Genomic DNA, 26,152 nt, shown 5'->3' with positions numbered 1-26,152 from the left:
CTAGTGATTAGACTGGTTCCATCAGAAAATAGAGACTATGTGAGAAAAAGTAAAAGATATTACCAAAAATGGTGAACAGGAGTTACATTATGATTAACAGCAGATTCCAAACTGAATTAAGTAATTACTTTGCTTAAAACCTCTTCAGGTTCCCTGTTGTCTATACAAACACATTTGAATTCCTAGCCTAACAGACCTTTCCCATAGTCTCTCCAGCTACTTATACCACCTTGTGATACATATGCTGAATCTTACCTAAGATTTAGCTGCTGAATCTTAAATATGCATGGCACTCTCATGACCATGAATGGCCATGTGCTATCCTTTCTGACTAGAATAAAGATGAAGCTCAAACATGAAGTCATTTTTCTTTATAACAATTGGAGGAAACACAAGGAACAGGACAGACTGGACAAAAGACATAATTTTATGATTCTGATGAAGTGTCTAAAACCATGCAAGGATCACCTTATTAGTTGTGATAATTTGATTTCTTCTTCTTTTCCAAATAGTCCTTGTAACTTTTATCGGATATATCATATTGTCTGCCCTCTACATTTTTCCAATTCATCTTGTAAGTTATAATCTAAGTATGGAATTGTATACTGATGTGGCTTCCACCCTCACTGTGCATATCCAATACAGAGTTTTAATAAAAAAAAAAAGAACCTCTTAGAGATGAAAAAAAAAAAAAGGAAAATACTGCTTATTAAGTAACATTTTTAGTCTAAGAATCTCTGTTGCCTTATGTCAATACTCAGTCTTTCGGTGTATACGCTGAACTAGAGTTCAAGTTTTCTAGAGCAAAGACCATTTGTATTTAAATGGGCGAGTGTGTGTGCACGCGCACACACACACGCGTGCGTGCACGCACACACACACACACACACACTATATGAATGAGCAGCACCTAACAAATACGTGTTGAGTGAATGAGATAAAAAAGAGGGTATAGAAAAGACATTAGCAACAGCTCTCAGAATACATCTAGTCTAGACCAAATACCTAAAAATGACACTTAATGATACTTTTAGATAAATTTTAACTTTAAGGGTGAACTGTCAGAAGAGGAATGATACATTGTTCCAAACATGTAGGATACCATGGAAGAAACTTACAAATGAGTAAACAGAGTAGGATAAAGAGAGCAGTGGACTTAGCTGAAGTTTACTTAAGAAGCAAATGGAGAAGTCCAGCAAGTAAAGGTAACTGGCATAGGAAAAGAAGTTTGGCTGGATATTTCTCTAAAAAAGCAGTCACTTCCTTAAGCATCTAATGGCACTTCATTTTAGAAACAGTGCTGATTGAATATGAAGCCAACTGCAAGTCATAAAAGAGGAAGGAGCATAGAGAGAACTGCAATTTAAAACTGAGTAAGTCTTTTTTTTTTTTTTTAAACTGAGTAAGTCTTACAACAAAATGGACCATGTAGGTATGTCTTTAATAAAAACTTGACAGTGAGATAATCACTGGTTTTATATTTCAAGTATTTTAGTGAAGGATAAAGAATATCCTTACGTAGTAATAACTAGAATCTTTTTAAAAATCAATGAAGAAAATACAGAGGCAAGGGGTGTATTATGGAATTCAAGCCATTTAATTTCAACCAAGACTAAATCATCCAAACATAGCCAGAATATGGATATTTTTGACTAGTTAAATTAAAAACCTGCAAAAGAATTATGTGAGACAGGAAAAGAGTAAAATCACTCTCTCCATCAGCAGGACTGTATTTTATGAAAATTTCTGTTAGCCATAATTATGAGGATTTTCCATCAACCTGATACGAGTTACTTTAAAACAAAACAAAACAAATAAAACCCCCAAAGTTGAAAAGTATTTTCCAATACAGGTTTGGTTTCTCTACATGCTAACCCAAATCAAAATTGTGCACATCAATTTATATTATTAAAAAGTCTATTTGAGTCTCACCTTGTCCACTCTACAAAATGATTAACTAATTAACAAGTGTGAAATCACAGCCTGAAATGGAAAAGAAGTGAAGACGTAATTATATTGGAAAATTGACTGCTCTGCTTCCTAGTCAACTAGCCCAGTTATGAAGTAAAAGGTAAAAAAGATTGGGAGCAATTTAAGTAACTTTAATAATGTACCTGGTTAAAAACATTACTTTGGCTACAATTAAAGTATTTATAGTTAATATTAGAAGTACATGCATTAGCCTGTGTTTGGAAACATCATAATCTATATTTTCTATTGAACAGACTAGGTCTGGCATACATGGCATGGATGAAAACAATGATTAGTTTAGAACCTTGGGGAAAGATGTGGTATATATATATTTTTTAAGATGTGGAATATTTTTAATTAGATTCTAACTTGCAAGATTTAGTTTCAATATTGCAAGTGTAGACACAAATGGGCACGCAAGGATACACATGTTCTTTTACTGTTGGTGAGATCAGGGTTTCTTCATAGAAAAGTCTGCTAAATAGTCTTGAAGTGAGCATTTGGATGAAATCTCCCATAGGACTATTACATGTGAATTGTAGCCTTTTAATAAACCCATTCTTTATAATTTGAGGATGACTCAATTTAATAATTTCAATACAATAAAACTAAATAACAATTAAAGAACCTAACCAGGTGAGAATCAAACTATTAGTACATGGAAATCACTTATGGTTTTAAAATGTTAAAAGTCTCCCAGATGAGAAGTTTACATTGAATTTGTTTAAATAATTATAACTCCTTAGTTAATGCATAAGTATATACCATGAGAACAATACCGCACGACAAATAGAAATTAATTATGCACCAAATTTGAAGCTAGGACATAACAGAGAAAATAATGCACTGGACAGTTGTTTATTTATTGTTTCAGACTTTTATAATAATGTAATATAGAAACTCAATAACAATAAAATAAATCAGTTTGACTTAACGTTTAAAAAGATTCAGATCTTTATTTCTAATAAGGCCTTTAGAATGAGTTACAAGAGTAAATTGTAGTCTTTTGTATTGTAATCCAAAGAGAATTAACTGAGCTCTAAAATATTATTACGTAACATATTTGTGAAATTTTTCTTAACAGCTCCAAATATTATTTTTAGCATTTATAGTCCTGACAATGTTATTCCTGAATTCTTGTCTGGTTGATAGGTGCTAGCAATTTGTGCAAATGTAGGCAACTTCCTCTCAATTAAGATAATGTGGATCGAAACAAGTTTCTTGAAATCCACATGGGAGAACAGACAACCTACATGGTAAAAAGTCTGCAAACCTTATTATAGAAAGGAGAACAGGACTATTTAGAAAAGAAAAAGAAAAGGCTTGTTGATAGGACATGAGAGCTGTCTCCAAGTAACTGAAGAGCTGTCATGTGGAATTGTGGTTCAAATTAGAATCCTATAATTATTCATTCATCTAACAAGTATGTATTGCATCCTTTTCTATCTGCCAGACATAGTTCTTGGCACTGGACATACAGTTGTGAGCAAGAAATACAACATCCCTCTTATATAAACCTTACTCTGAATGGTCAAAACAGAAAAGTAAACAAGTAAACAAATACGTGATCGAGAAAATGATAATTTCATATGGTGGTAAGTGCAGTGAAAAAAAACAAAATACAAAATCAACCAGGGAAATGTGGCACAGGAAGACTGAGTTTGGGGCAGTCAGCACAGAATTCTCTGGTGAGGTTAAGTTTTGATTTGAGAACTGAATGAGAAGCAAGCTGAGGGCAGAGCACTCCAAACTGAGCAGACACTAGCAAAACGGCCTAAGAGAAGGAGGACACTGCCATGTTGGAGGAGTACAAAGAGGGCCAGTGTGGCTAAAGAACATTGTCACAGAAGGAGATTGGCTTTGGACAATGGATAGACAGTGGATTTCTAGAAGGATTTTATTATTTTTTTCAAGTTTTTATTAAATTTAGTTAGTTAACATACAGTGTAATATTCATTTCAGGTGTAGAATTTAGTGATTCATCACTCCCAGAAGATTATAAATCAAAAGTCTCTCTCCATGAAACTATACATAAAACCAAGAAAGAAAGAAAATCATGGGTGCTGCTCTGCTTGAGAGGTAGGGGATAGAAAACCCTCAGGGCACTTGTTCAGTTGAACCCCAGGTCTCTGCCAAACACTGATGGAGTCAAACTGCCTTCAATTCAGACATAAAATAAGAAGATTTGGAGAGGATAAATTAGAAAATATGATATACAGGAAAACATCTGGATTTGTATCAAATAGACCTTGTTTCAATCCTGGTGCTGAGGATGTCAGTCTTTGGATCAGGGGAGCAATTTCCATGTTCCCAAATCCTGGTCTGGTCTTGTGACTTGCTCTAGCCAACAGAAGGAGGGTGGAAATTATATTGCGCAAATTCAGAGTCTCAGACTCATCATTTCCACTCTTGCATTTTTAGAATACGGCCACTTTGTGAACAAGCTCCATGCAGTCTCTTTGAAGATGAGACCATATGGAGATTTAGGCCCAGTTATGCCAGCTGAGGTCCTAAACACATGAATAAAGCCATCAAGCACCACCAGCCACCAAGTCTGTCAACTCACTGCAAATGCATGAGTAAGAACAACTAATGTCACATGGGTCAAAGTCAAGCCCACCCAGCTGCACCCTGACCAGACTGCCAACCTATAGAACCAAGAGAAGATTACTTGTTTTAAACTATTAAATTGTGCTTTGATATACAGCAAGAGACAAGTAATACAGAAATTGGTTATGTTTGCTAACATAACAGAATCTAAAACATGTGGCATTGGCTTTCGAAATGAGAGGGGGGCAGAGACCTCTCTTGGAGAATCAAGAGTCAGCTGTTAGTAAAGGCTGGAAAAATGGTGAACAAACTGTTAGTGGAGGCTTGAAATGCAGTGTGAAAATTGTTATTGGAGACTGGGAAAGGGTGGCCTGTATTATGTAGTGACAGAACAATTGGCAAGAATATCTCTGGTGATAATTCAGAAGATGGAAAATGTACATAATGTATGTGTGGATCTGACTAAAGAAATATCTAGACAAAACACTGCAAGTGTCAGTTGAATGTTTCTACTCAAGAATAGTAAGGTACTGTAAGAGAGAAATTAGCTAAAAAAGGATATATTTAATTTGCTAAGCAAACTTAGCAAAGCAAAAGGGCCCAGGACTTGCTGTGTTAGAAAGTAAAATTATTCTTAGTATTTTTTCTACCCTGAAAGGAAAAGATTTTCAAAGTAAAAAATGACCTTCGGGTAAAGATCACATCAAGAGTGTTGCTTTGTGATCCTTTGTTAGGATTTTAGAAAGATTTAAAGCAGGTCCTAGTTGATTCTCTCAGGTAGACAATATTGATTCTAAGAATCTTAAAAATATTGAGTCACAGCAGGAAGACATACCCAAAATGGATAAAAATCTGTTTCAAAAAGAATTATGAATGTGGCTTTAGGGTATGTAGTCAGCCCTTAATAGATTCAAAAAGTTTTTAAGAAAGTTTTCTGATGACATGATTAAGAACTAGGAATACAGGGGGCAATTGAAATAAAGATAATAGGGGTTCTTAACTTTCCACAGCAACTAATAGGTTGAAAAAGATACTCAACTGCCAAGAATGGCTAACACTGGCCATTTCTTAACTAAAACAGAACACAACTCAGAGGATAAAATAAGAGCCCGGAGAACCGAGCCAACAGTGGATAGGAAAAATGAATTGCAGAACCATTACCAGGGAGCAGGATGGGGTCCTACTCAAAGAACACTGTCTTACCCCCCATAAGGCAAGAGAGATAATGAAGTGATGGAGAGAGAGACTCAGCAATCTGAGCAATTACAGTAACTTCCAGTTGAGGGTCCATATGTATGAATGAGGCCATCTTGCCAGTACCCGGGCATCCCTCCAACTGACTGAAAATGCATGAATGAGTCCAAGTGACACCTTGTGAAGCAGAAGAACTGCCCACGTGAACTCAGTATGTGACTGTGAGCAAATAAATAATTGTTGTTCTAAGTCCTGGGCAATTGGTTTAACTTTTCTCACTCTTTTATTTCATATGAAAAAAATTTTTAAAATACTATCTTATCACTTCCAAAAAACATTTGGCAATGTCTACACTATCTATGCACTTAACAAATGGTAGTTAATTATGTGTATAATAATGATAATTCTAACAACAGCAATGTATATTACTAAATAACTTGTGCAAGGTAGAGCCTTAGAAGCAGCTTTGGACAGAGACTGGATTCTCCCAGGCGAAAGCTGTTTTCACTAGACGTCACTGCCTCTCCACACTTGTCAGCCATTCTCTCGGGTATATATTTACTTGGAAAAACAAAACAAAACAACAAAACAAAAAAACCCACCATATTTAAAAATCAACAATTCATTTATGTTAATAAGCTAGACTAACTTATTCCATGGTGTCTCTGAGGGCAGAACTATAAAACATGGATGGAACATTCAAGAAAGGCCAGTTTGGGGTCAATAAAAAAAGATATTCCTAAAATAGGGTTATCCAAAGCTATAAGAACCTGCATTGCCTTAAAGATCTAGCATATTTCTTGTTACTAAAAGCACTCCAAAACAAGTTGCATTTACCCTGTCATAGCTATTGACACATAAGTTTAGATAGTTGGCCAGATGATTTTTATTTCCCTTCCTAAAATTGTGCAATACATATTCCGTTTTCTCAAAAATTCTCTATATTTTAAAGACTCTCAAGTCTTAAAACACTACCCATGCATTTAAAAACTCCACTGACATTTTCATTTTCAGACACGTATAGATGCACCACAGAAAGCAACATGGGATATGAAAATTTTCAATTGGCCTTTTCTTCCTTGATTGAGATCAATACTCAGAACAGTCAATTTTTTATGTGTTAACTGTCTGTTCATATGACTGAAAAAAAAGGAACTCAATATGCTTTTGCCAAAAATCTATTTATTCATTTATTGACTCATTTATCCAGCGAATATTTATGAAACATTTATCAAACTCTTCCTGTACACTAAGCATTGTGTTGTGTGGTATAAGGTTGTATTTTATGGAAAAAGCCACTATCAATATTTGATTCCCAAGAAATAATGAAGAACCTTAAATATTTCTCAGTTTTCAGTTTTTGGCATTTTATGTTGAGAGAATCTGTATATGTGCACCTCTTTGTCTAGTCATCTGATACTTATTAAAACAAAATATATGCAATCAAGATATTTTCTCACTAAAAATCAATCACAAGTTTATTGTAATATCTATACCATATACCTTATAAATGAAGTGAATTTTTGCTTAGGTTTGAATCTGATTTGGAATAATAGTAAACACTTCTGAGTTTACCTATGTAGTGATAAAGATATATGCAACTTGCAGTCACAGATTACACATTTGCAGTATATAATATGTAGATGCCTGAGAGAACAAAATTTATGATATAATTTACAAAAATAAAATCTTTTTATCTATTTCCTATCAGTGGACATTGGTCAGGAGGTTCTTTAATGTGCAGTCTAAATAATTTTTAATATTACCAGTTAAACATAGCATCTCTCTGGTTTGTCATGATAGTTTAGCTTTAATTAAGCTTGACACTGATTTCTCTCCCACCTTTTTAAATTTAAACATGAACACAACATATACTTATATGTAAAAATAATTTTAATTATATTTTCATTTCATTTTATGATGGTATTTTAAATATCATCTTTATAAAACATAAAGAGAATCTTGAGAATGGCAATCTATGTATTTTGGGACATTCCAGGGAAGACTGATTTGGGAAGGAAGAATATAGTTAATAAAAGCCCTCTTTGATGTTATTTAATACAAAAGCAAACACAGATCTTTTTATATTTGACATTAAAAATCTGATCATTTGCCTCCCTAAAGAAACCACATACAGCTTTTATACAGACTGCACAGTAAGGAATAATAATATTTCTGTTTACTGAGATATCAACTGGCATTTCAGTGTAAGTCAATGGTCTATCGTTGCTACAGCATATTAGACCTCAATCTGGCATCTACAAATGTCAAGAGTATAAAAAAAAGTATAGGATGAAAATCAAAAGCATGTTCCAAACTCCCAAAAAAATAAAAAAAAGGGAAACAAAGTTCACCTAAACATATTTGCTGCAGAAATCAGTGCAATATTCAGCTGTCAATCTAGAAAAACAACAAGGGAGCCACCCTGTCAGTAGGACAGGATAATAAAATTTCCAGCAGATGTTCAGGCAGGGCTCTAATTTTTACTGAACTCCCTTGGTAAGCATTTAATTTCTTTATCATATGCAGTCTCGGCAAACTGTACTTCATCAAAACTGTACTGTGAAATATTAATATTTCATATGATAACAAAACTCCATAGAATAACCTTTGTCATATTAAGAGCATCCAAATTTCAAATGTCAAGATTCTGAATTTTAATACATTTTAAGTAGATTCTTGAATTGGCATAATAAATTATAATAAGGCTAATCTAAATTGGTATGCTATAATGTCACACAAATGTATAGTACATATAATATTGTAATAGATGTCTTTAGTAGGAGGCTGTGGGAAAACGTGTTTCTACCTACTGAGTTGTACGCTACAACATTTCATCAGTAAGAAAGCACAGACGCTCATAAGACAATTTCACATTCACAACAGGTTTAATCACTAATTAGGGACAACATAAGAAAACAACACAAAACAAAAACCCTAGATCTCTATGAAGCAAACTGACTATTTTGCAAAAACATGTATGGGAAACAATTGTTTTTGAAAATGACATTGTATAAGCCCAAGGTGGCATTATTATTTATGTCATTATAATCTGCAAAAATACATTTAAAATAGTCTTTGTACAAATATTGTGTTCTACCCACCATCAAAGCAAGTAACAGAGAGCTTCCTAAAGCCCCCAACATGTTTTATATGCCAAATTTAATTTGCATTTGTTCCTTACTCTCTCTTTGAACCAGCATCACAGACTTGTGAATTGATAGATTAAATTCAAATTGGAGGTTTAGAAGGATGTTAGCTTCTACATTTATTTTTGCTGGTGATCCTAATAAAGGCAACTGCTCCTAGGTTACTGAAAGAGACAGCATCACAAATCAATGCATGTCACCAACAGAGTAAAGACAAATGTCTCTGATTAATCAGAATTCAATTTTTTGCAAGCAAACAGCAAATTCAAAGCAAACACCTTTTTTCCTACAGTTCTTTACTTGTACCTGATTAGCCACCTATTTCTTTTTACATATAAAATTTTTAAAACAGAGTAACTATAATGTAGTCATTAGATGGTATCGGAGTCTCAGTTTTTCTCAACGGATTAAACATTTGATTACAGCTTCCAAGTTATTCTTAAAGGATGAATTGAAACAAAGACAAATGTACTATCAATATTCTACAAAGCTGTAAACAATTGATTAATGATATTCTAAAGCTGCATCCAGTAAGTTCTGTTTATCTTTACACTTTATTTAACCGAAGTATTTGAAAAAGAACCTCTCTTTAGTTATTTAAACATAAAAACATTTATGAAATTTTTTATGCCCCAGTTTTTCTAACTTTTGAGGATTCTCTAGATTTTCTTCATCACACTTTCACATAGCATCATGTAAAGCTGTCAGAATAAGACAGCCGTAATGTTTTAGCCATACTAATGCTAGCTATTGATCCTAGTAAGAGGAGAAAGAAGGAGAGAATGTGCTTAATGGGGCATATTTGTTCTCTATTATTTTCTTTGCCTACGGATAAGGCTGATTTAAATAATGATACAGTTTTCTCAGTCACTAGATCCACACATTCTTATACATTAATTATTACTAACTACCAGTTAGTTAGTACTAAATACATTGATAGATTTAGCATTTAAAATTTTATCAATAAAGGATCTAAGAATGTTAAATTCTGCTGTGCTTTTCTAATTCAAAACCATATAAGGATGCAACCTTCTATTGTGTATTTCGTACTATTTTAAAAACATGAATTTATATGTTTTGTGTACCTTAAAGAATCAATCTCAACCGTACTACGTACTTTATTTTCTACTGAGTATGTCCACTTATGGTGTGAGTACAAAGTCATCATGCCAAATTAAACTCAGGTATATGTACTTTGAAAATCTTTCTATATTTAAAAATTCAAGAAGAATCTTATTACCAGCACAAATGAGGTACACTGAGTGATTCTTTTTGACCTGACCTGGGTCCCAGGATTATGTACAAACCAAATTCATAGTCTCTCCAACCTTCAGTTTGGGCAGATGTCCTCATCCACACACATCCAGAAATCACAAAATAATTAGTGCCAAAATAAAAAATAATGAGTTTGTGATTATCACATGTAATAGCCATTTTTGTAATATATACATATTTTTGATGCTTCCTAGACAAACAAAATGGGAAATTCGTGGCCTTCCATGGGACAGAAAGATTGGCAAGAAAAAAAAATTAGCTTGGACTAATAGGTCTTGTCCTGAGTAACTATTATTTCTTGGTCAGAAAAATTGTGCCATCATAATATCTCTGCTCTAATTAAAATACATGATAGACATTTAAACATGACTTCATAAATATTTTCTTACCTTATCAAGGGAGAAAGTTTTGGTCAGGGCAAAACCCCAACCAGCTTCAAAAGCTCTTCGAATCATTGATGTACTGGTGGCTGGAGTTGCACTAGCAAGACCAAAAGGATTTATAAACTTCAGTCCAGCCATTTCCACACTGATGTCCACCAGGTCAATAGGAGTGTAAAAGAGGGGCAGTTCAGGCTTGGCAGAAACTGAAGCTCCATATTGCGACTGCAAAAAACAAACAGTCAATAACTGTTCTTGCATCAGATCTGATTTTTCCATATAATCTTTGACAAAAATCACTTCAACACACCATTTGAATTAATATAGATTACATCGGTATGTTTACAATGATGAAAACTGGCAAAAAAAAAAATCAGTTAGCAGTCACCCAAATTCATATAATACCATCTTTTTCTAATTTAAAAGGCAGCATAGAGAGTATTAACAGAAATAAAATCAATCAAATAAGCGAACAAAAAACTCTACTTAAAACATACGGAGATTCAAACACAAAAGGGAAAAATTTCAGAATTTATCTCCCTGGTCCCATAAACCAGCCCTTTTGTACTTAATTTGTGGAAGACGTCTTTAGTGCTCAGAGATATGGGCAACAGCAAGTCAGGAGGCCCAAATTCAATTTCCAGTAGTCTCACTTCTGTTTATGAGATTTTAGGAAAGCCACCTAATATGTCCATGTCTTTTTCTCCTTGACCACTTTTAGTACAGCAGCAGGAATGCTGGGTGCCTAATTTCCAACCTCTCGGGAGTACTGGAAAAGACAGGAGATCATAAGCCACAGGAAGACATCTAATTTGGAAAGTGGGGAATGTACTCATGTGCAGGAGGAGAGTTTCTTTTTTAGAACCCAAACAGGTACCAAAACAGTTAATGTCTTCACCTGACTCTCAAAACTGGGAAATTACCTTTGTTAAAGGAACACTGTATAACGTTACCTTGCATTACGAAAACACTTATGCAAAGTGCATGGCACACTGAAGAGGGTAGGTACTTGCTAAATGTCTCTTCCTGACGGGGGAGGTTATTGACGATCTCATCAGGACTTTGGTTTATAAAATGTCTCTGTCTCTTTCCTTTTCCCTCCTTCCCTTTCTCTCTGTTTATCTCTGAAAGACAAATAATACTGGCAAATATAAAAAAGGAGGAATTTTCCAAGCCAAACTGAATGGATAGGGCTAGTTAATTCCAAAGTAAGAACTCCTTTCCCTTGTGAACCATCACTCAAAGGATAAGTTGTTTGAGCATAACTTTAATTTTACAGGAGTGTGTCTTATGCAGATAAAAATTGCCATGACTTGCATACAAATTATTTCCGGACTTCCATCATTTATAATGCAAAGTAAAGTTCACTTAATATGTAAAAAGGCATCAAACTTGTCAACTGAAAGACTAACATGTTTCTTGCACCTACAAAGAGTTGCCTAATCACATCAAAGCTACAACTACAGTAGGCATCTTCTGCCAGGAATGTTCTGGGTTTCCAGGCACATTTCTGAATATCGGTCAGTCCTGTTGTGAATACAACTTCTCCTTTCCTCATGTGGAATTGTAATACTATTAAAAAGATTAGCAAAGACAAAAGGTATAATGTATAATATAGGGAATATGTTAATTTGATCTGTGTGTGTGTGTGTGTGTGTGTGTGTGTATTTGTACAGGGGTACATGAGGGGAAATAAACCTTTGATGTGATTTTTCTCAGCACGTAATCATGGTTTAAATTAATCAGGCAAATTTAGGTTAGACTAAGGAAGACTTTCCAGATAGTATGAACTGGTCAACACTGGGAAAAAATCAAGATGTACTTTTCCTATCTGAGGAATCTTAGCTATTTCAGGCAAGTTTGTGCCTGATGCTAATAGCAGATATTCACATGGTTCCATATTCTTATTTAGGTGAGATGAATGACACTACTAGTTTTCTACTCTTTCAAAGGTTTTGTACTGAGATATCTAATCTCTCAATCTTACAGATGAATTTGTTATAATCGTAGCTGTATGGCATCAGGCAACAGCCCAAGGAGGCAGATAGAGATGTACAGTTCAACTTGCATTTCTTAACTTACATAGTTTAAAATAAATAAGGCGCTGCCCTGAAATTCTTAAGACGGTTGCTGCCTTAATACTAAAAAGGGAATGACGTGGACAAATTTCGCAAGATTTTCCTTAAGCGTCAAAACAAAAATATAAAACAAACAAGCCAAAGCAAACAACTAACAAAAAGTAAACACACATATAAAACTCTTTTAAATGAGAAGTACAGCTTCTTATAAAATATGTATTTCTTTTATTGACAAAAATACTACTGATGTGTATGCATATATGATATAATCTAAAATATTTACTTGTAATAGGCAGTTGTTCTTCCTAGAGCCCAGACAAGGCTTTTGTTTTGTTTTGTTTTGTCTTTGAGACTTTTTACCACAGTGTGGTGCTACAGCAACCCAGTCTGTCCAACCTGGTAATTGACTCATTCCCAATGTATGCTTCCTTTTCTGAAGTTTAAAAGCCTGTTCCCCTCTGTACCCTTGCTCAGACAACTTCAGCATTTCAAATTTCAGTCTCACCATGAGGCTAATTCCTCCCAAATCCCATTCATAACCTTCAAACTCAGATTTCCAAGAGACTTCAAGACCTTTGGATATGGATGCTTTGCTGTTAATTCAAACTCAACTGCTTCAAAGTGTATCTCATATTCTCTTCTAAAGAATATGTCATCCAGATTTTCAATTTCAGACAATACTATTTTTCCAATCATCCACTAGTGTTAGTAAATAACAGTTGTCAGAAACAGCCTAGATTATGTTAACTATACTGGTATTAAAATAAAAAACTTAATTAAAAAAAAAGAAAGAAGGAAACAATCTAGATGTTGAGCAATGAAAATTAGTTCCCCAATAATACCACTGTAAAAAGGAATGTTACACTGGCATCAGACTAATACAGAAACTGAGCAAGAAAAAAAAAATGCACTGACATGAAAGAGTGTTTATCCTGTACTAAGTGAAAAAATAGTGGGTTAACATTATTTGTAAGTCCAAAAGTTTTCAGTAAAAAATAAGGAAGTAAATAAATATTTAATATATATATTTATTACAATAGTATATGTTATTATGTCTATTGCTATACGTCTCTCTGTTTACCATCTGTCATAAAGAGTAAATATCAATATGTTAACTAGTCTTATCTGAACTAGGTGGGACTGGGATGACCTTTAATTTCTAGATTTTTGCTCATTTTACCTTTTATACTTTCAATAGTGAACATAAATTGATTTATATGAAACAAATAGAATCAAAGGTATACTAAAATAGTTTTATAAAAGAATCAATGAAAAACCAGTAAGTGAAGATCAAGGTAAATAGACGACTCTTTAGCTTCCTTCACAGATTGTCTGCCCCAAATCAATCCTTTCAGCTATACTTAATATTACACATAAACTTAAAAACATTTAGAACTAGAACAATCAAAGAGATAATCAACTTAAAAGCTTTATTTTATAAAGAGAAAACTAAGGGTAAAGGAGGTTAAGTGAGTACCTGTAAGTTATTCAGCTAGTGGCAGAGCCAGAATAAAGTGTATATTTTTTCTATTTTCTTGGTCAGTTTTCCTCCCACCACCTTAAGCCATCTCTCAGAAATCAAATATTTCAGTCCTTCTTCCTCAAAAATACTCTGTGCCATCCTGCCTCTGTACCTTTTCCCATCTCATCTCTCTTCTCCACCTACTATAAAATTTCCCAATCTGAAGCACTCCCTGGCCACTGTAGATAAATAATTTTATCTTGACTACTCCTAGGGCATAAAAAATAACATTATTTCAATTCACTGATTACACTGAAAATATCTGGTTATATGTTTAATCACTAATATGCTAAAACTTACTCACATCTTCAGGAAGCCAAATTCAAATTTCTTTTCATGGCATATACTGGCTGCGTCCATAATGTAGGGCCCATGAACTCAGACACAATTCTTAACATTCATATAAAACTATTTTTGTTCACATATTTATTGAGAACTTGAGGTTACAGAGATGAACAAAACAGACAGGTCTCTGGAGCTCACAAACAGAAGAATGCAAATAAAGCTACCAACCAACCAACGACGCACAGAATTAAAACCATGGCTACTTCATCACACTGCTACATGTCTCCATGAATTATTTTATGTATTCCCACTGGCCTAACATATAACCCAAGTCTTTCTTCACCCATCAAATGACTATTCATCTTTCCAAACTCAGTTCACTTACCCAAGTATATGCTTCCTGGGGCATTTCCTTAATGCATTCCATTCCCTTGTCTAACATATCTTACTGTCATCTCTGCTACATTGCAATTTAAAATATGCCTGTACCTCGGTAGTCATCATACTGGGCTGTGCATGTTGATTTTCTCTTCAAAAAAACATAAGCTTCTTGAGGGCAGTGATCGTATCTTATTAAAATCAGTAAGTGAGGGGCGCCTGGGTGGCTCAGTGGGTTAAAGCCTCTGCCTTCGGCTCAGGTCATGATCCCAGGGTCCTGGGATCGAGCCCTGCATCAGGCTCTCTGCCTGCCTCTCTGCCTACTTGTGATCTCTGTCTGTCAAATAAATAAATAAAATCTTAAAAAAATAAAATAAAAAAAATCAGTAAGTGAAAAAAATCAGTATCTCCATTAGAATTAGAAATATATGTAATATATGTATGTATTATGTACTATATATACACATATATACACATATACATATATATAAAATACCCTTAAAGGCAACTCTGCCCTCTTGGAGACAAAAGTAAATAAAATCACTTTTCCACATGGCAACTTCAGATATGTTTTAAATAACTATCATATTCTTTCCAAATCTCCTTTTCCCCTAGGCTTTTTGACACTTTAATTGTCCTTTGTTGAATATCTCATTTGCCTTTTATGTTCTGAAATTGAGAACTGTCCTAACATAGTTGAAAGGGTTAAATGCAAGAACTTGAATTTATGTGATTTCCTCCATCCTTTCCCTTTCTAAAACAGGGACTGTCTTATAATCTGGACATTACTACGGTTTCTTTGGTTTTTCAAAATATACTTAATGGAAATGCCAAGAGAAAAAAACCTATAGAATTAAAAGAGCGTAAAGTGATAAAGAATTGAGAGGAAGACAGAGAGGGGGAGGTAAAAATAGAGATTATGGAAAAGTGAGATGTTGAGCAGATTTTTACAGTGTAAGGGTAAAAAGTGACATTTCTTCTACAGAAGCCATTGTCAGACATTAAGAGACATTGTAAATGAGAGAGATGTCTAAAGATGACTTTTTAGTAAGTTTGCTTTTTCCCTCTCAGATTTTTTAAGGCGAGATTTGAGTGAAGATTTTAGTCACTTAAAATTCCACATAAAAAAATTATCTGCATGGCATGCATAAACCATGAGAGGTCCCAAATTTATATGGGTTACACTTAAATTTTCTCATTTCATTTCCACCTACAAAATCCTTCAAGGTTCTTCACTACCTGCAGAATATAGTACCAGCTCCTTAGCATTATATAACTCCAGCTGTGATCTGGGCTCTTCCCACTCCCCACACTTTCTAGTCTCCTCTTTTAGCCTTTCTTATCTCATCTACTTCCACTCCCTCACAACATTTTATGCTTCCATTTATTAAACTACTTATAATTTCTCAAACAAAACAGTATCATTAATGTACCTATGCATTTTGACTTTTTTTTCCCCCCTTCTAAAAAGCCCTTTCCTGCCTGGCTTTTCTGCTTTGAAAGCTGCAACCAATCTTCAAGAGTCAGTCCTGTTGTCATCTTCACTATGAAACTTGCCTGGCTATCCACAAACAAAGTTGTTCTCTTATCATACTCTGTACTCGTTTGTTTCCATATATGTGTCTCCTCCTAATTTAATTTAAGCACCTAGCATAAGACATGGCAGAAAGATGCTCAAAATATTAGTTGAATACATTAGACTAGTGACCTTTACTTAGTCTCTTTTTTACATTAGTCCCCCAGTAAGATGATAATCAACTTACATGAAATTATCATCAAATGCTTTCCAGATATATATTCCATTATTCTATGATTCTAGAGTAACTTTCAACTCTTACCATTGGAAGACTGTTGAGTTTAGCAAAGGCACTAAAAAGAATTATTTAATGCAATGGTAAATAACTACACCAGGCAATTAAGTTAATAATATAAATGTATACATTCTATATCAGGCACATAAAGTGACATAAACATTGACTGACCTCACAATTTTGCCAGGATTCAGTTGAAAATGAAACATTTTTCTGCCCCACATGATTTTTAACTTCCAGCTTAGACTGGATTTGATTGCAAGCAATAGAAACTAGCCTCAGGCGGCTGTTAAGAGCAAGGGTACAGAAGCATCTCATGAAACTCGGGAATGCAGCTAACCCTCATGGAAAGCCATATAATCTGTCTCTCCCTCTCTGTACTCTTCTACGTGCTTCTAGTTTAGTCTTCCATCTCTGCCAACTGGCTTCCTCTGATTCTTTATGCAGAATGGTTGCTATTCTATAGGTCTAGCCCAGTCACTTCTAACTCTACATATTAAAAACATTTGAAGAGTTTTAAAAATTCTGACATCCTGGTTAGATAGACTCCACACTAATTACATCAGAATTGCTTGGAGTATGGCTCAAGGAATAGTAGCTTTTGAACTCACTTCAAGGAATTGAACTGTGAATCCAAGGCTGAGAACTGTTTCTTTAGCCATGCCAAAGCTCTCCTTAATTCCCAATTCTCAAGTGAGAAATTCAAGGTTGGTCATGATTGCATTACATGTCTACTCTATTAAAATAAATGGCTACCAGGGGCCTGTTCAAGAGAATAAAGTATTGTTATAAGGTGGGCCGACACTCTACAAAGTGCCCATATGGGGACTTTTATTTGCTTATAAAGTCACGATTCTGACAGCCATCATTATATAGTCCAAATATTGAGGCCTACTGTAAAAAGAGGACACTTAGTTTATTCTCAGAATCAATAAGATATTTGTCTACTTCTAAAGAATACTTATGTCAGACCCAGTGAGAAGTGTTTTGTACTTACTCTCTCCTTATAATCACAACTCTTCAAATTAGGCATTATTCTCTCACTGAAAATGAGGGAAGTGACATTCAAAGAAAATAAACAAGTTCTTCAAGGATAAGAAGCCAATAAGTAATAGAGTGAAACTTGAATTCAAAGCTTACACAGCCTAAATTATATCAAATTCCTCTTATTTACATAAACAATATTCTTCTGAAGCACTAATGTTCTCAAAATTGGAAACTGATCTGAAAATTATTCAAATGGTTTGATTGAACAAACACAACACATGTACACACACAAGAAAAAATCTATTGTCATAAATAAAAAGTATATTCCATTCAGATATTGATAAGATAATCAAGTATGCTGCCTTTCATTTCAGAATGGAAATAAAAACAAATACAATCTTAAAGTATAATGGCCTATTATTTTATTATTACATTATTACTCTTCATCACTGGTAGTCTCCTACTATACCTGGCTGGGTCATGGAATTATACACAGAGAAATTTGCATGTATAATGGTTATGTTGTTGAGGAAAAGAAAATCACATCGTAATTATGTATCCCAATTGCATTTTTCCCTAATTTGTTTTACTAGAATTAAAATTAAAAAACAGAAAAAAAGCTTTGTTAAAAGCAGACTATTGGTAGTGTTATATTTGATTGAAGAAGAGAAAATAACTACCACTATGTTCCATCCAATTTAAAATCATCAAACAGCTTTCACTTACTCATTTTATTTATATTTCATTGTGATATAACTACAATGGTTCCTATCTTAAGGTACAGCTGCTCTAGAATCATCTATTCTGAGATTATTTTAAGGCAAAGAATAAATAACATTGTATAGCTACTTAGGACTAGATTAATTCATAGGCTGGTTTTATGCATTAATTAACTCCAGGTCAGTTACTTTGCCCTTTGAAGAAATATCTATTGAGGAGAAAAACTTGCAAAGCAGAAATTAATTTGGATTAGCTGCTTCCATGGTGGAAAGGCCTAGGTAGAGTGATTATAATTATGACATAAAATCAGATTTCATTTCTCCATTTTGAGAAATTACTATTTGTAATGAAAATTTTAGAAAAGATACGAGGCTACAGAAAAGTTTCTAAAAATAATGATCCTATTTTGTTCACTTCTTTAAAGGATTATAGTCATATTGCTCTTAGTAAGATATCTGTAACCTGAGTGCACAATTAGGCTACAAAATTAAACATTAACTCAAATCCATGTGATCTCTTTCTTCATCTAAACTTTATCTCCACCCCCAACTACCAGCTCTTAAGCAACCTAAGGTAGTGTCATACAAAAATTCCTCCTCTTCAGCAAAAAAACTATTCCTCCCCCAGTTTTCTCTACTTACTTTATGACACTACCATTCATTCATCTTAAGCCAAAAATCTGTGTATTATTCTTGATACTTCTTTTCTTTCATTCCCCATTTTTCTTCCACCAGCAAATCTAATGACTCTTACCTTCAAAATATATGAATCCATATACTTCTATCTATACACATTGCCATCATTATCTCATTGGGATTATTTCTTACTGTTTTTTTCCATTTTCCTTGCCTTCTACTAGAATCTACTCTTTACTTTGCACCAGAGCCTTTTAAAAACACGAATTTGATTTTTAAAAACTTTTCATTCATTTCTCATTGCATTTTGTTAGTATTCAAACTATTTTTTTAAAGATTTTATTTATTTATTTGACAGACAGAGATACAAATAGGCAGAGAGAAAGGGGAGGGGTAAGCAGGCTCCCTGCTGAGCAGAGAGCCCGATGCGGGGCTCGATTCCAGGACCCTGGGGGCTCGATTCCAGGACCCTGGGATCATGACCTGAGCGGAAGACAGAGGCTTTAACCCACTGAGCCACACAGGTGCCCCGTTAGTATTCAAACTATTATAGCCTACAAGATCATTCAGGAACTGGTCCTGTTCCCCTATCCAAATTGACCTTATGCCACTATCAATGTTAATGCACCTATCAGTCACATATGACATCCACTAAACTCTATCTTTCCATGGGTGTTTGCAGTTGCTATTTTCTCTTCCTGGCATGCTCCTATTTTATTCTTCTAATTCCATTTAAACTTGACTCCCACTGCCAGTTACCAGCTCTCTTAGCAACTGATATGGACTGAACTGTATTCCCAGAAATCATATGTTGAAGCCCTAACATCAAAGTGATATTATTTTGAGATTGGGCTTTGAGGAGTAACAAGTTTAGATGAGGTCATGGAGGTAAGGCCCTCACAATGGGATTAGTAGCTCCATAAGAAGAGACACACGCAAGGACACAGTGAGAAGGCAGCCATCTACAGCTGGGAGAATTCTCACCAGAACCCAACCATGCTGGTACCCCGATCTCAGACTTTCAGACTCTAGAACCGGGAGAATATAAATGTCTAGTGCTTAAACCACCTAGTTTATGGTAAATTGTTATGGCAACCCAAGCTGAATAATACAGCAACTTAAGGTAGAATCATCAATAAGCCAAGTGAACTTATAAAATGTGCTTCCTAAACCTCATGTGTCCTATGATCTAAAATGTTTCCTAGCCATTTTTGATCTTTCAACAATATTTATGAAGTGCTTACTATATGGTAGGCATTGTGGCCAAGTACTAAAAACATAGCAGTAAACAAAGTACATTTTCTGTTTTCATGAATTTTACATTACAGGGTGATGGTGGGAGAAGGAATCAAAAACATAGATGAGTGTGTGTGTGCCTGTGTGTATGTGTGATGTTATCATTTATAATAAGAAATATTTATATGGTTGTCATCCTGTTTCTAACTCCTAAAACCCTCAGAATTTCCCCAGTGATGAGAGCAATGAAGGTGTCTTTTTTTATGTTAATGGATGAAAGCACCTAAGGATGGGGGCCAGTTGCCAAGAAAATCCACCACATGGTTCTAGGGCTGGAACTTTCTGTCCCATCCTTTTGACCCCCTGACCTCTAGGGATTTGACAGGGTCTGGAGGTTGAATCAAGATTTAATCAATCGTGACTATGTAATAAAGCCTCCGTAAAACAAAAACAAAAACAAACAAAGGAACAACAACAAAGGACAGGGTTCAGAGTGCTTCCAGGTTGGTATACAGGTGGAGGTAGGGGAGAAAGGTGCACCTGGAGAGGGCATGGAAGCTCTGCACCCTTTCTCCATACTTGTCCTGCGCATCTCTTCCACCCAGCTGCTCCTGAATTATGTCCTTTTATAATAAACCAGTGAGCTAGTTAAGTACAATGTTTCTCTGAGTTCTGTGAGCCTTTCTAGCAAAAACTGAACCCAAGGAGGCAGTCATAGGAACCTCTGATCTATAGCCAGTTTGTCAGAAGTACAGGTAACAACCTGGACTTAGGATTGGCATCCTGTGTTGGAAGGGGTCATTGGAATCTTCAGTCTACAGCTTGTTGGTTAAAAACACAGGTGGTAACCTGGGCTTGTGACTGGCATGTGAAGTGGCAGGGGAAGGCAGAAGGTGGGACCGTGTACTGAACTGTGGTTACCTGTGGGATCCTATTTCAAGTACATAGTGTTGGAATTGAGTTGAATTGTAGAATACCCAACTGGTGTCCCAAGTATTGCTTTGTGGCATGGGGAACTCATGTCACATATATTGCAATTGGGTCCAGGAACCCAAAATAGTGTGTTTTCAAGTGGCTTCTCCTCAGAAACAGAATGCAGAGTATATGCAGGTTGGGCAGTAGTGTGGATAGAGGAGGGACACAAGTTTCCATTTGGTGCCCAAGGAGGCTTCTTTAATAAAATAACATCTGAGCAGATGTGAGAAGGATGTGAGCAGAGTCATGCTTATAGCAACTTTGGTATACACTCTGACTTTGAAATGAATGGTTCAATTTATCAACTGAGCTACTGCAATAACATTGGTTTCTTTTACCTTCTACTAATTATATATCATTCATTAAGAAAATATCACATAGACTATTACACAGAGGCCCCAAGTCATAAAACCCAAAGGGTTTGGGTAAAAGGATAAACTAGTGAATTAACTTTAAGAAGTGGTTTGTAAGTTAGCCAACCCCCCCAATCATGAATAACATGTTGACAAATTTTCAAAAGTGTCAATCAATAAGGTAACAATTGCTATATTCACAGGCCTGGGGCCAAAGGTGGTGACACTGCTGACAAGATGTCAATGACTACTGTAAGAAAAGCCTGGTGACCAGCACAGGGTGGTGCTGACAGCAAATCCATGTAGCACAAAGAAGTCGGCATGATCAAGGTGAGAGTGATGAAGGTAAATAAAAGAAGCTGACATTTAAGAAAGGTGACAACAGCAATGTTAAATATTAAGACTTGGAATAAAAAGCTCAAAATTGTAAGTCAACAACCTACCAGGCAATACTGCTTTTGTGTTAACCTATTAACCCTTGTATTTCTGGGAGGGAAAGTCACTAAAATAGGCTAAGGTAAGGATGGGACGCAGGGAAAAACTAATACAGTCACTCAGATGTTATTTTTGGACCCGAAACAGGTCAGTTAGGCCACTTTGAAACTGTTTTGTCTCACCATTAAAACACCTATTGTAAAGGATGGCAGTGAGGATCACAGGAGAAAAATTGTAATGTGCGGGTATGCTCATTTTTATCCTCTGTTTCCACGATAACTGTACCCCACCACCTGTTTGAGCAGTCTAAATAGTTATTTATCATCAATGAGCCATGTGAATTTGTATGGTCTGCTTCATGTGCCCCATAATTTAAAACATTTCTTCAGTACGTTCAATTTTTCAGTCATAGTATCAAGTGCCTGCCACACGGTGGGCATTTTATTGGTCAACCATCTACTATCAAGTAGGCATTGTTCTAGGCACAGAAGATACTAGAAAACAAAACTGACAAAGAATTACTTTGAAGATTACATTCCCATGGGATGTTGTCTGGCATATAGTGACCATGTAATGCCTGTGAAGGGATCCAAAAATGAAGTAAGATCATTCTGAGGACGAGCTGTATGGACTAGAAAAGTCCGATGCCATTGTTCTCATTCCGACTCTGGCACAGAGTTCTCTGATGATTGGGAGGGACTTACCTATGTGTTCTGCCTTCCATATGCTCAACTGAAGCTCAACCACAGGACATGGTGAGGAAGGGGCAGGGTGATTACTGACAACAGTAGGACTAAGAATGGAAAAACCTGGGTTTTAGCCCCAGCAGGCCATACCATCAACACTTTAACAAAGGCATTACATTTCTCCTGTTCTTTTCTATGGATGCTATTGCTGTCTTTATCTCTTTGGGGGTCTTAACATATTTATTTTAAATCCCTTTCAGAGAGTTCTATTATGGTTCTCTTCTCCTGAGTGAATTTTTCTGTGAGTTGAGTTGACTCTTTTAAAATCTGTTCCTCAGCTTTCTTTCTTTTCTTCTTCTTCTTCTTTTTTTTTTTTTTTTTTTATCATTTTATCAACCCTTTACTGATAAGTATGGACACTAAGGCCCTGGGAGCTTAAACAATTTATTACTTTTTCTATTTTCACTATTTTATTTATTTTTTATTATGTTACATTAGTCACCATACAGTACATCATTAGTTTCAGACGTAGTGTTCCGTGATTCATTATTTGAACATAAGGAATAGCATGGAGGACATTAGAGGAAGGAAGGGAAAACTGAAGGGGAGGAAATCAAAAGGGGAGAAGAACCATGAGAGACTATGGACTCCGGGAAACAATCTGAGGGTTCAGACAGGAGGAGGTGGGGAGATGGGTTAGCCCAGTGATGGGCATTAAGGGGGCACGTGTTGGGATATTCCTCAGCTTTCTGACCCATATTTAAGCGGTTGAGTCAAATATTTCCAGGGCCATAGCCCTCTCAACAAAATTTAGCATACATTTTCTAATTTGTAAAATGGGGGAAAAATATTTACTCTGGCAGGCATAATTTTGAGTACGATGTGAATGTTAAGCCTCTAAAAAAGATAATTAGCATATCATAGGTATTTGATAAATTAGATTCTTTATTTTTAAGATATATAATTTGGGGGACGCCTGGGTGGCGCAGTTGGTTAAGCAGCTGCCTTCGGCTCAGGTCATGATCCCAGCGTCCTGGGATCGAGTCCCGCATCGGGCTCCTTGCTCAGCAGGGAGCCTGCTTCTCCCTCTGCCTCTGCCTGCCACTCTGTCTGCCTGTGTTCACTCTCTCTGACAAATAAATAAATAAAATCTTTAAAAAAAAAAAACATATATATATATATAAAATTTGGGTTTCAGAAGCATAAAAAACTAATTTTGTCTTTTTTATGGATAAAGATAGTGAGGCTCAAGATAATGAATTTGAGATTTTAAACATTTTTAGTCCTTGAGCTGAAAATTCCACCTCTGTGACTACACTGTGCCATAAGTGAGATAACCAAAAGGCAATGTGACATTCCCAAAGGTCCAAAGGCAGAATTAATGAGTAATTAAGTCAGGCTTTGAACCCAGATCTCCTGACCTTTAGGCTTTCATTATACCACCTGTATCTAGATATTTTTCAATTTAGTCCTTTATAACTTATATAAGACTCAACTTTACTAAATCACTGAATGTAGAAAAACAAAGTTCTGATGAAAATTTTTGTATTTAAATCTCCACCAGCAAGCTAAAGATTTTCAGTGCTTTGTTCTCCTGTGATATTTTCAGGAGCTCCATGCAGCCCCAGGCATCAAGGTTTTGGAGATTTGGCATGGAATTCGTAACACCTATAGGCCGTTTAGACCAAGTGACTTAGCAGTGGCTAATTTCTTTCATACTCCCTCAGCACCCACTGAGGTCAGGTTCAGTATGGCATGGATCAGATTTTTCAGTTATTTTTTCTAACCATCCTAATCTTGAGCTATCTGCCTGAAGTAGCAATCTACTGCTGTATTGGTAAGGATATATTCTGCCTTTATGGAGACAATTCCATTTTAAATTACTTTTCAGGTCAAACGCTGCCATTTAATAAAGGTTTGGAACCCTATATAAAGTCAATAAAAGGCATTAAAATCACTTATTAGTCATGGTATTTTCTTTCCCTATCACCAACTAGATAGTTTTGTTTTCATAGCTCCATTGGATATAGGCTCATTGCTCATTTTTTTCCCTGATTTCCTTTTATAACATGTAGACATTACAAAAAGTAAATCCCACTTCATACGCAAAAAGCTATGTCATTTTACAAACAGAAATTTTAATAGAAAAAAAGTCAAGCTTCTGATCCTTAATAATTATTTTGAAATATTTAGCTAGGGAATTCGTCAAAAATTGACATGACTCTACCATCAAAGAGGCAAACTCTACAGATAGTCTATGGGGTTTATTATATGCTTATTTATAAACACTTGAAATGGACTTCATTTTTCAATGGCTATAAGCAAATTTAACTTTACTACTTCTCACTGGAAGGGATATAAATGAGATCACATGCACTTCTGATTCTACTTCAGTCTAAAAGCATAGTTTACCAAAGAGAAATTGGGCTGAAGTCATTTCAATGCGGTGATCCTGACCAAGTGGAAAAACTTAGCATGGAAACAGCATTTACCCATGACATACTTCAATATTATTTTTGGAGTCTATCACTATCTCAAACTGAATCCATTATGATTTAAAAGTGTCTTTTTATTGATATTCATTGTTTTTCAATCTGACAGTGGCCAATGATTCATATCAATCTTCTTTTAACATAGGAATTAAAGAGTTTGCTATATATCTTAAACTGAAGGACACTTTTTCAATAGGCCTCAAGATTTTAATACAGTTGTCATTTGAAAAGCCTTACCTCCTCTCAGTTGGAGAGGGGTTTAGAAAAGAAGCCAGCTCCGTCGATAAAATTGTTTTTATCTGAAGCAGTGAAGGATTCAAAAATTAGTATGACATATCGATGATGCCTCCTTTTTTTTTTTTTTTTTAAGGCATTTTTATTCTCTAAGTGCAGGAACACTGCAGTTGGCTGTCAATCATTAAACCACAAAATGAAGTCCTTTGCCTGGCAAAGAGATCTGCAACTATACCAATACTGGTAAACTAACCACCAAATTATAGCCTTTTCTCTTGCCTCACCCAGATTTCACAGGGGCTGCACACCCAAATAAATGCCTCTTGGCTACCCATTCATCTAACAGCTGGAAAGATGACACTTGACATTTGGAAACTTTCCTGTGAAGATTGCTGCAAGGCTTTCCCATTAGCTTCCTGGTGAGACTGTAAGGTCGAATAAGCTGCCTCAAAACCTGCAAAGGGTAACGGAAATGCTCTAATATTAAGCCTGGGCAATTTAAATTTCTAATTCTCAAATCATAGTTCTTCAGATATTGTAGAAACCACTGGAATATTTCAGGGCAAAAGAATGCCTTTGAAGATGTGAAATTAAAATGATATTTTAAGCAATGATAATGATAACAAGTGTCTTCAAAGTTGGCACTGAAGTTCTTCTAAGCAATGGAGACTTGGGCATAGATAAGTTCCTCCAAGTTTGTTTTCTAAAATCCCAGACTGTCACATTTTCAGCAACTGCTCATCTTTGTACTGAGCAATAATCTTTAATATGAGACACAGCAGCTATCATTCTTTAGATTTGATTTT

General features: G+C 35.3%; 1 protein-coding gene across 1 annotated transcript in view; it reads right to left on the bottom strand.

Moving 5' to 3' along the window:
* DPYD (dihydropyrimidine dehydrogenase) overlaps positions 1-26,152 on the bottom strand; it is an 842,461-nt gene that overhangs the window by 398,156 nt on the left and 418,153 nt on the right. Inside the window, exon 13 of the mRNA XM_080800117.1 lies at positions 10,529-10,744. Within this exon, the coding sequence (XP_080656243.1) occupies positions 10,529-10,744 (216 nt within the window). The remainder of the gene's footprint in view (positions 1-10,528; positions 10,745-26,152) is intronic.

This window comes from Martes martes (genome assembly GCF_963455335.1).
Source record: "Martes martes genome assembly, chromosome: 4".
Classification (NCBI taxonomy): Eukaryota; Metazoa; Chordata; class Mammalia; order Carnivora; family Mustelidae; genus Martes; species Martes martes.
The sequence above is the reverse complement of the archived record's forward strand: the minus strand, read 5'-3'. Positions and strand labels throughout refer to the sequence as shown.